The sequence below is a fragment of the Aethina tumida genome, chromosome 5, assembly GCF_024364675.1.
Source record: "Aethina tumida isolate Nest 87 chromosome 5, icAetTumi1.1, whole genome shotgun sequence".
Classification (NCBI taxonomy): Eukaryota; Metazoa; Arthropoda; class Insecta; order Coleoptera; family Nitidulidae; genus Aethina; species Aethina tumida.
In genome coordinates this window covers 3,495,074-3,507,711 of record NC_065439.1, presented here as the reverse complement: position 1 = coordinate 3,507,711, position 12,638 = coordinate 3,495,074, and the positions used below count along the sequence as shown (strand labels likewise).

General features: G+C 27.4%; 1 protein-coding gene across 1 annotated transcript in view; it reads left to right on the top strand.

The window, feature by feature from the left end:
- The window catches only part of LOC109604502 (uncharacterized), a 203,173-nt gene that overhangs the window by 149,499 nt on the left and 41,036 nt on the right, over window positions 1–12,638 (top strand). The window contains exons 3-4 of the mRNA XM_049967178.1: window positions 438–579; window positions 12,162–12,229. Coding sequence (XP_049823135.1) covers window positions 438–579; window positions 12,162–12,229 — 210 coding nt within the window. The remainder of the gene's footprint in view (window positions 1–437; window positions 580–12,161; window positions 12,230–12,638) is intronic.

The following is a 12,638-nucleotide window of genomic DNA, read 5'->3' as shown; positions in this document are numbered from 1 at the left end:
TTATTAATATAAATTTAAAAAATTAATTAGAGACAAGCTTCAACGTTCAGTGTTTTCTGGAAACGAATAATTTACACAGCCCATTAATAATTTAATAGGCCGCCGTTTGTCATGCAAGATAAGGGATGAAACGGCAACATCTTTGAGGCAATGACAAACCGCCCCTAATAATATTACGGACAATATACAGGGACGCAAAGTGGTCGGTTAGCGATTCGCATTGTGTCCTGGACACAATTAATTTTTAACTCCATTTCCGGGCTGCGGTGTGCAACCGTCCATTTTCCGTCGTACGCTGACCATGCACCCACATTAGCCTTTGTTTGTGCCGCAACCTTTGCCTGTCACAACCCGAAATTGGGGCCCCATGTAATTTATACGCTACGAGAGACTCTAAGTAAGTAAGTAACGTAAGAACGTGTTGTTTTTTGTTGCAGGACAGTGCTTCTTCCCCAAACACTGGGAGGGAAATTGGTTCCAGTCGGGGGTGCGGCAACCGGTGCTGATCGAAGGATCCCGCCTGAGCACGAAAGGACGATGCCTCGCCTCCGAGGGCGACAAGTTCGTGATGCTGGACGAGTGAGTGGTTGATTTTAATTAGTTTATTCGATAAGATTTCACTTGTCCTCAATCGATTGTGGCGTAATTAATTTACACCGACTAAATGAACGGATCTATTACTCGGACCAGATACAAATTTCTAAATTGGATTGTTTGGTCGGATCGAGGACTTTCCAGTTAGCAATGTGATAGACGTGTAAGTTGTTGAGTGGACATACGTTTCCCGTAACGAAGCTAACTCCGGTTTAAAAGAGCAGCAAGACGAATTAAGACTGAAATTTAATCCAAATCATGTTCATTTATAAATTTTTAGTAACTTTACAAAATTAAAGAGCTAAAAGACTAAAGAGGTAAACAGTTGGAGGTCTACTCAGTTAAATGAATAAAGAAATATAAAATTATAAAAGTAAAAGTGTTAAAATTGAAGGACTAAAGAATTAAAAAACCACAGAACTTAAAACACGAGACTAAAGAGGTAAATAAATAATTGAAGAACTACAAAATTGAAATACTAAAGAACTAAAAATCTACATAAAGAACTATAAAATTATACATCTAAATGACGACATAAATTATTAAAAAACTACAAAATTTAAAGACTAAAAAAGTAAACGACTAATGAACTATAGAACTACAGAACTAGAGGATTAAAGACTAAAGAACTAAAGAGCTAAAAATAAAAAAACTGTAAAACTGAAAAAACTGTAAAAACTGATGAAACTGAAAAAACTAAAAAAGCTGAAAAACTGAAAAAACTGAAAAAACTGGAAAAACTGAACAAACTGAAAAAACTGAAAAAAACTGGAAAAACTGAGGAAACTGAAAAACTGAAAGCACTGAAAAACTGAAAAAACTCAAAGAACTAAAAGGACTACAATAATTAGAAGAACCAAAGAACCAAAGAACTAAAGGAACTGAAAAAACTTGAAAACTGAAAAAGTGAAAAACTGAAAAAACTGAAAAACTAGAAAAATTCAAAAAAGTTAAAAAAATGAAAGCACTGAAAAACTGAAAGAACTCAAAGAACTAAATAATTGAAGAACTACAAAATTGAAATACTAAAGAACTAAAAATCTACATAAAGAAATATAAAATTATACATCTAAATGACGACTACAAAATTTAAAGACTAAAAGAATAAACGACTAAAGAACTGTAAAACTGTACTAGAAAACTAAAAGATTTACTTCTTTAATCCCTAAATGTATTAAGAAATATAAATCTACAGAACTAAAAGACTAAAAATCTAAATTACTCAAAGTAAAGAACTATAGAACTACAGAACTAAAAGACTAAAGACCAAAGGACTAAAAGACTAAAAGACTAAAGAACTAAAGGGCTAAAACTAAAAAAACTGTAAAACTGAAAAAACTGTAAAAACTGAAAAAACTTAAAAAAACTGAGGAAACCGAAAAACTAAAAAGACTCAAAAAACTGAACTAACTAAAAGGACTGCAATAATTAGAAGAATCAAAGAACCAAAGAACTAAAGGAACTGGAAAAACTTGAAAACTGAAAAACTGAAAAACTAGAAAAACTCAAAAAACTTAAAAAAATTGAAAGAATTCAGTGAACTAAAAGAATTAAATAATTGAAGAACTACAAAATTGAAATACCAAAGAATTAAAAAGCTACTTAAAGAACTATAAAATTATACATCTAAATGACGACATATATTATTAAAAAACTACAAAATTTAAAAACTAAAAGAGTAAACGGGTAAAGAACTTTAAAACTGTACTAGAAAACTAAAAGATTTACTTCTTTAATCCCTAAATGTATTAAGAAATATAAATCTACAGAACTAAAAGACTAAAAATCTAAATTACTCAAAGTAAAGAACTATAGAACTACAGAACTAAAAGACTAAAGACCAAAGGACTAAAAGACTAAAAGACTAAAGAATTAAAGGGCTAAAACTAAAAAAACTGTAAAACTGAAAAACCGTAAAAACTGAAAAAACTGAAAAAACTGAAAAAACTAAGAAAACTGAAAAACTCAAAAAACTGAAAGAACTCAAAGAACTAAAAGGACTACAATAATTAGAAGAATCAAAGAACCAAAGAACTAAAGGAACTGGAAAAACTTGAAAACTGAAAAACTGAAAAACTAGAAAAACTCAAAAAACTTAAAAAACTGGAAGAATTCAGTGAACTAAAAGAACTAAATAATTGAAGAACTACAAAATTGAAATACTAAAGAACTAAAAAACTATTTAAAGAACTATAAAATTATACATCTAAATGACATATATTATTAAAAAACTACAAAATTTAAAAACTAAAAGAGTAAACGGGTAAAGAACTTTAAAACTGTATTAGAAAACTAAAAGATTTACTTCTTTAATCCCTAAATGTATTAAGAAATATAAATCTACAGAACTAAAAGACTAAAAATCTAAATTACTCAAAGTAAAGAACTATAGAACTACAGAACTAAAAGACTAAAGACCAAAGGACTAAAAGACTAAAAGACTAAAGAATTAAAGGGCTAAAACTAAAAAAACTGTAAAACTGAAAAACCGTAAAAACTGAAAAAACTGAAAAAACTGAAAAAACTAAGAAAACTGAAAAACTCAAAAAACTGAAAGAACTCAAAGAACTAAAAGGACTACAATAATTAGAAGAATCAAAGAACCAAAGAACTAAAGGAACTGGAAAAACTTGAAAACTGAAAAACTGAAAAACTAGAAAAACTCAAAAAACTTAAAAAACTGGAAGAATTCAGTGAACTAAAAGAACTAAATAATTGAAGAACTACAAAATTGAAACACTAAAGAACTAAAAAACTATTTAAAGAACTATAAAATTATACATCTAAATGACATATATTATTAAAAAACTACAAAATTTAAAAACTAAAAGAGTAAACGGGTAAAGAACTTTAAAACTGTATTAGAAAACTAAAAGATTTACTTCTTTAATCCCTAAATGTATTAAGAAATATAAATCTACAGAACTAAAAGACTAAAAATCTAAATTACTCAAAGTAAAGAACTATAGAACTACAGAACTAAAGGACTAAAGACCAAAGGACTAAAAGACTAAAAGACTAAAGAATTAAAGGGCTAAAACTAAAAAAACTGAAAAAACTGTAAAAACTGAAAAAACTGAAAAAACTGGAAAAACTAAGAAAACTGAAAATCTCAAAAAACTGAAAGAACTCAAAGAACTAAAAGGACTACAATAATTAGAAGAATCAAAGAACCAAAGAACTAAAGGAAATGAAAAAACTTGAAAACTGAATAACTGAAAAAGTAAAAAAACTGAAAAACTAGAAAAACTAAAAAACTGAAAGCACTGAAAAACAGAAAGAACTCAAAGAACTAAAAAGACTACAATAATTAGAAGAACTAAAGAAACAAAGAACTAAATAAAGGAACTGAAAAAACTTGAAAACTGAAAACCGGAAAAACTGAAAAACTAAAAAACTGAAAAACTGAAAGACTGGAAAAACTGAGAAAACTGAAAAACTGAAAAAACTCAAAAAACTGAATGAACTCAAAGAACTAAAAGGACTACAATAATTAGAAGAACCAAAGAACCAAAGAACTAAAGGAACTGAAAAAACTTGAAAACTGAAAATCTCAAAAAACTGAAAGCACTGAAAAACTGAAAGAAATCAAAAAACTAAAAGGACTTCAATAATTACAAGAACCAAAGAACTGAAGGATTAAAATATGAGTTAAATATGTTCTTTAATCCTTTTTTTCTAAATTAACGGATATATTGATCAAATTTTTAGGCTACATTTGGCTGAGCGAAGTCGGCAACCCAACAGACCGGCGGATCGTAATACTTTATTAATGTGGTTGCGAGTTCAGGGCGCGATCCCCAGGCAAATAAAGTACAGTCCTGCTGATAATTCGAAAAACGGGGTCCCCGACGCCGGGCCCCACCTGCCGTGACCGGCGCACCCTCGGGACTCATTCGCCGGACAGAAGTTGATTCCCGTGTTAACGGCGGCAAAGTATCGGTCCAAGATTTAATTACCGAAATAAATAAGAAATATGGCCCGAGTGTTTTGCCATTTTGGGCCAGGAAACTTTATGAAAATGGATCGATTCCTGTGTTTCCTGTTGGCGGTTCTTTAATTCACCATTTTGGCCAAGTTTGAAACGATGACTGTTTATTGAGCCCTCGAAACTGAATACAGTGCACGCTGCTGAAAACATAATAATTATGGTTCACCCCCAAACTACCCCGCTTATACTCATCTGGTGTGTGTACACAATATAACAATGTGTATAAAACAGGTAGTTGGAAATTGTTGATTCGAGAGAATAGCAAGTTAATATGTCGACGCTGTTACTTCATGCGAACTTGCTGAACAAAACTGAAACGGAAAATCCGGAACAGTTAATAACTTATTCCAACAAAAAACTCCCTTGTCTAGCAACTTCAGTTCCTGTATATATGTTCCCAATTATAGTTTGGCAAGTTGGGGCAAATTTGGCTTCGTTGTAATAATTAATCATCGAACGAAGCAAAAAAAAATGTGTTAGTATATTATATTAAATTATATATCCGGTTAGCTTACTATATTGTAAATTTCAGTATCGAGTAAGACTCGAGAGCTTTTAACATGGCCGCCAAAAGTTGGGACATAAAAGCTACACTTGAAAAGTTCGCCTTCAACTCTCGCTTGATTTAAAATCAATCAAGTATATTAGTTTTGATTTTATCTTTGAACCCCAAAAGTTCGACAACTGGCCGTCCATCTTTATCGCATGCCCAAATTCCGGGCGGCAAAGGATGTAAAAAAGGTCGGCCAACGCAATAACAGTTCGGATATCGCCATTGTTTGAAACTATGGCGGATCGGAACGTAACCGAAACTGCGGCCAATAATATAAAATTAAATTAAACTGTAATCATTTCGAACCCAATTCCCGAAGGAATTGGGATAAGATAACTCGTTCCGTTTTTACGATTCACGTTTCGGACCACACGCCGAAAAATATGCCCGTTAGGTTTGGATGGGATGACGGCGACGTGATTTTATGACGCTTTTTCAAAATTATTTTGTTGCCAATTCGACATTAGGTCCAAAGGCCTGAAGCAACATAAAAATATTTTTTATTTTATGTACTTCTTCATTATTCTTTCCCAACTTTTACTGTAATAAAAAGTGATTATTCAAAATAGTTCTGTTGAAAAATTATTATTAATTATTATTATCTTGAATATTTATTTTGAATAATTTGAATATTTTGAATATTTTGAATATTTTGAATATTTTGAATATTTTGAATATTTTGAATATTTTGAATATTTTGAATATTTTGAATATTTTGAATATTTTGAATATTTTGAATATTTTGAATATTTTGAATATTTTGAATATTTTGAATATTTTGAATATTTTGAATATTTTGAATATTTTGAATATTTTGAATATTTTGAATATTTTGAATATTTTGAATATTTTGAATATTTTGAATATTTTGAATATTTTGAATATTTTGAATATTTTGAATATTTTGAATATTTTGAATATTTTGAATATTTTGAATATTTTGAATATTTTGAATATTTTGAATATTTTGAATATTTTGAATATTTTGAATATTTTGAATATTTTGAATATTTTGAATATTTTGAATATTTTGAATATTTTGAATATTTTGAATATTTTGAATATTTTGAATATTTTGAATATTTTGAATATTTTGAATATTTTGAATATTTTGAATATTTTGAATATTTTGAATATTTTGAATATTTTGAATATTTTGAATATTTTGAATATTTTGAATATTTTGAATATCCTGAATATCTTGGAAAACTTGAATAACTTGAACACCTTAGATTTCTTGAAAATCTTAAAAAATCTTAAATGTTTTAAATATTGGATTTCTTGAAAATATTAAAAATTCTTGAATATTTTGAATATCCTGAATATCTTGGAAAACTTGAATAACTTGAACATCTTAGATTTCTTGAAAATCTTAAAAATTCTTGAATATTTTGAATATCCTGAATATCTTGGAGAACTTGAATAACTTGATCATCTCAGATTTTTTGATATCTTGAATATATTGGATTTCTTGTTAATATTAAAAATTCTTGAATATTTTGAATATCCTGAATATCTTGGAAAACTTGAATAACTTGAACATCTTAGATTTCTTGAAAATCTTAAAAATTCTTGAATATTTTGAATATTTGAATATCCTGAATGTCTTAAAGAATTTGAATATTTTGATTTCTTAAATATCTTAAAAATACTTAAAAATTTTGAATATTCTGAATATCTTGAAAAACTTGAATATCTTAAACATCTTGAATTTCTTAAAAATCTTCAAAATTATTGAATATTTTGAATATTTGAATATCCTGAATATCTTGAACATTTTGGATTTCTTAAAAATCTTAGAAATTCATAAATATTTTAAATATTCTTAATAACTTGAAAATCTTGAATATCTTGAATATCTTAGATTTCTTAAAAATCTTAAAATTTCTTAAATATTTTGAATATTCTAAATATCTTGAAAAACTTGAATATCTTGAACATCTCAGATTTCTTAAAAATCTTAAAAATTCTTAAATATTTTGAATATTCTGAATATCTTGAAAATTTTGAATTACTTAAACATCTTGAATTTCTTGAAAATCTTCAAAATTTTTTAATATTTTGAATATTTGAATATCCTGAATATCTTGAACATCTTGGATTTCTTAAAAATCTTAGAAATTCATAAATATTTTAAATATTCTTAATATCTTGAAAATCTTGAATATCTTGAACATCTTAGATTTCTTAAAAATCTTAAAAATTCTTAAATATTTTGAATATTCTGAATGTCTTGAAAATTTTGAATATCTTAAACATCTTGAATTTCTTGAAAATCTTCAAAATTTTTTAATATTTTGAATATTTGAATATCCTGAATATCTTGAACATCTTGGATTTCTTAAAAATCTTAGAAATTCATAAATATTTTAAATATTCTTAATATCTTGAAAATCTTGAATATCTTGAACATCTTAGATTTCTTAAAAATCATAAAAATTCTTAAATATTTTGAATATTCTGAATGTCTTGAAAATTTTGAATATCTTAAACATCTTGAATTTCTTCAAAATCTTCAAAATTCTTGAATATTTTGAATATCCTGAATATCTTGAACATCCTGGATTTTTTGAATATCTTAAAAGTACTTAAATATTTTGAATAGTCTGAGTATATGATTTCTTGAATATCTTAAAAATTATAATATAATAAAAATAATATTTAGAATATTTAGAACATTTAGAACATTTAGAATATTTAGTACATTTATAACATATAAATTATAAATTAAAACAATTTATATCTGTAAAGTTTGACAGAAATAATAGAAAACTGGAAATCTTGAAAATGTTTCATTTCCGAAAAACATATTTTAAACACAGCCTAAGCTGTTAAGGTAATTACTTGTAAAACACATTACTCCAAGGATAAATTAACGTAGAAAATACCAACTATAACTTACACCAGTAATTATGCTGTGATTACAAAACTGGTCCTTAATGTTCCATAAACATGTACTTTATGTAACAACATGTTCCATTACTCCTCACTCCAGAATTTTTGTAAAATTGGTTAAAAATGTTGGAAATAAACGTGAAGATCATCGATTGAACGAAAAGTACCCCTTAATTTGATATATTTCAAACTACTACAAGCCCCATTAATCCTTCATCTGTAGTGCCCTCAATTCTTACAAGTTACATCAAATCGAAACTGATCCAAGCAATAAACGTTACGCCATTTCATTTTTCCCAGCTCGTTCACCTTATTATGTAAAATAGTCTTACGAGAAACATTGATTGAATCCGGGATTGCGTGATTGAGTTAATAAAATAATCGTAACCGGCATTTGAATTGCAACTAACATCGATGGGATTTGCAACTAGAGCGTCGCAATTAACGGAATGATTGTACCATTCGAATTACTTAATATGTACATAACCTAACCGGAGATCCGGTGTGTTGTTCTGTAATAAAAAATTAATTTCCCGCAGACATCGTATTTACTTAATTCCTTCGTTAGAAAATTCCTTCACAAAGGATAATTTACGGCGGCCCAGCTTAAGGGATTATAATCAGGCAACATAACTAACAGCTTCAGCTGGTGGCGGGGGTGATTTTAATTTTGCAAATTTATGAATCAATTATCCTTGAACTTTGGACGAATACGTGTTGCTCCGACGTGGCAACTATCGACCCCCACGTCCGTACCTCCGATCAATCACCGACGAAATTAAAAAGTACTCGAATCGTCGGATCGCCGCACAAAAGATCCGGATCCGGATTTTATTGGGCGTATAAATTTTTCATTATTATCATATTACAAGGGGGTGGATTTACGTTGTGTGAAAGCCGATGCCGGAGCCAGTCAGTCAGTGATTTCGGCCGACACTCAATCCGGAAAGCTTTTGTGCCGATGTTACGGAATCGAGTACGCTTTGGGCCCCGCATAAAACAGAAACAAAGAAACGGATATTTTGGCACGTAAAAAATGGCGTCACATAAAAACGGTTTTAGAGCTCTTACGCAGATGAAGATGAAATTGAAAATGTGAATTTAGTTTAAAACGGGTATATTTTACGATTTGGATAATGTTACCGCAACGCTGTGTGTTAACACGAGATCGTGGAAGTGCTTTATGTTTTATTTATTTCTGGTTTCTTTCGCAAAATAAATGCGAATGTGGTGGGTGATCAATATTAGGTTTTGATACCCCAATTTTATTGCGATACTTTCAAAGACCTGTCCTGTGCACGTTTGCGATGAATATTTTATATTTTAGTGCCAGTAAAGACTAGTTTTTTTTTTATTTAACTTATAGAAGGCTGTAAAATATTTTAATTGACTTTAATAATTGGACTATCCTAACAAATGCGTCCTTAAATGTCACTCGCCATTAAAACAAGGAGCTGATACTAATAAAAAACTTTTTTACTACTTACTTTAATTGTTTAGGAAAAAGGAAATAAAATCGTTATTTTATTTTACTCCACAATTGTTTTATTGATGCTAGAGAGCAATTTGCAATAATTTCCAATCAACTGTTTTATTGGGAAATAAAAAGAAATAGTTTAATTACATTCACTATGTTGATTAAATATTTTATAGACTATCGTACGTAACTTATCGTCGTAAAAAAACACATAAATTCTTTTAAAAGAATGAGCAGGTTTCGTAACAAATATAAATTGGAAAAATTTAATCAATTTCCATTTAATATAAAATGATTCGTAATAATTCATGTTTAGTTTGTTTTTAAAATTAATTAATTTTTAATTCATATTGGGACAAGATAATTTAATTTTCTGAAGTATTTTATGATATTAATTAAATAATTTGATTGTTAAATAAATATATGCGTATTTTTAATTAAATTTAATATGAATAATTAAAATTTGTTTCATCTATAATTTATTATATTTTCATGAAATATCTATATAGTATCAAAGAAATATTCAAAATATTCCAATTATTCGAAATGTCCAAGATATTCGAAATTATTCAATATTTCTGAGACGTTCAAAATATTCAAATTTTTCTAAATATTTGGAATATTCAAAATATTTAAGAATATTTGAGATATTTAAGAAATCCAAGATTCTATTCAAAATTTTCAATGCGTTTAAGATATTCAAAATATTAAAAATTTTCAAGATATACAGAATATTAAAAATATTCAAGACATCCAAGATGTTCAAAATATTTAAGATTATCTAAATATTATAAGTATTATAAATATTTTAAATATCATAAATATTATAATTATTATAAATATTGATGATATTCAAGATATTCAAGATATTCAAAATAATCAAGAATTTTTAAGATAATCAAGAGATTTAAGATGTCCAAGATATTCAGAAACTTCAGCATATTTAAAACATTCAATCTATACAAAATTTTCAATGCGTTTAAGATATTCAAGATTTTCAAAATATTACAAATGTTCAAGATATTCAGAATATTCATATTATTAAAGATTTTCAAGATATACAGAATATTAAAAATAATCAAGACATCCAAGATGTTCAAAATATTTGAGATTTTCTAAATATTCTAAGTATTATAAATATTTTAAATATCATAAATATTATAATTATTATAAATATTCATGATATTCAAGATATTCAAGATATTCAAGATATTTAAGATTTTCAAGATATTCAAGATATTCAAGATATTCAAGATATTCAAGATATTCAAGATATTCAAGATATTCAAGATATTCAAGATATTCAAGATATTCAAGATATTCAAGATATTCAAGATATTCAAGATATTCAAGATATTCAAGATATTCAAGATATTCAAGATATTCAAGATATTCAACATATTCAAGATGTTCAAGATATTCAATATATTCAAGATATTCAAGATATTCAATTTAGATATTCAAGATATTCAAGATATTCAAGATATTCAAGATATTCAAGATATTCAAGATATTCAAGATATTCAAGATATTCAAGATATTCAAGATATTCAAGATATTCAAGATATTCAAGATATTCAAGATATTCAAGATATTCAAGATATTCAATTTAGATATTCAAGATATTCAAGATATTCAAGATATTCAAGATATTCAAGATATTCAAGATATTCAAGATATTCAAGATATTCAAGATATTCAAGATATTCAAGATATTCAAGATATTCAAGATATTCAAGATATTCAAGATATTCAAGATATTCAAGATATTCAAGATATTCAAGATATTCAAGATATTCAAGATATTCAATATATTCAAGATATTCAAGATATTCAAGATATTCAAGATATTCAAGATATTCAAGATATTCAAGATATTCAAGATATTCAAGATATTCAAGATATTCAAGATATTCAAGATATTCAAGATATTCAAGATATTCAAGATATTCAAGATATTCAAGATATTCAAGATATTCAAGATATTCAAGATATTCAAGATATTCAAGATATTCAAGATATTCAAGATATTCAAGATATTCAAGATATTCAAGATATTCAAGATATTCAAGATATTCAAGATATTCAAGATATTCAACATATTCAAGATATTCAAGATACTTAAAATATTCAAGATATTCAAGATAGATATTCAAAAGATCCTGAAATTCTAAATGTCCCGTACGTGTTCTCTGAATGTTCTCTAAATATTATGAATTATTTAAATATATAAAAGAAAAAGAAAGAAAGGAGAATTTACAACACATATTTAATGTGCCATTCCGGAAATTCAAACATTGATCCCATCAAAATATTCAATAAATTAAAATAATTAATTTTATTCGTGCCGTTGAAAGAACAATAAAAGCTGCAAGGATAATTTAAGGGCGTCCACAAAACCTTCAGAATTAGAGAATACGGGTCATAAAAGCTTTACAGTATTTTATTATGTTTTATCTCTCTTAAAACATGATGCTTTTTTTGGGGTTGTAAAAATAATTCGTCGACGGTAAAAACGGCCTAATGACGGTTTGTTCTCGGGGTCTGATTTAAGCGATATTAAACGGGACAACGGAGACATTCATCAAAAAGCAAATTTTCACGTTGTGACTTAGATTTCATTGTTTTTCATTTATAATTGTTTGTTTCAGGAAAAGGGCGTGCTATCGATGCGTCGTGATCCACCAGAAACACCCCAACGTCCTGCAGTACAAAGAAAGTGAGTAAATCCAATAATTTTCATTTTTTTGTCAATTCTGAAAGATTTTGAGTCTGAAAAAGTGCATTAATTACAATAGGGGTGCAACAATCACAAATACAAAACGTTTAAAACAGCGGACAACCCTTATCATAGATCCCTTGTCAAGTTAATTAATTAATTAAGTGCGAGGATGATAGAGACAAGGTGATTTATTAGCTTAATGACAGCAGCAGGTTTATGAAAATTGGGAAGACACCCGTAAAGTAAGTTTCTGATGAAATAATTGTACTGTGACTTCTATATTATGTAGAATAATTTAGTTAGCTTTTATTGTAACTGAAACAACTTAGAACTTAAACTACATTTACTTAATATTCAGAAATTCATTAAAGAACTTCCAAGCGATATTTTACTTATGTTATTTCCC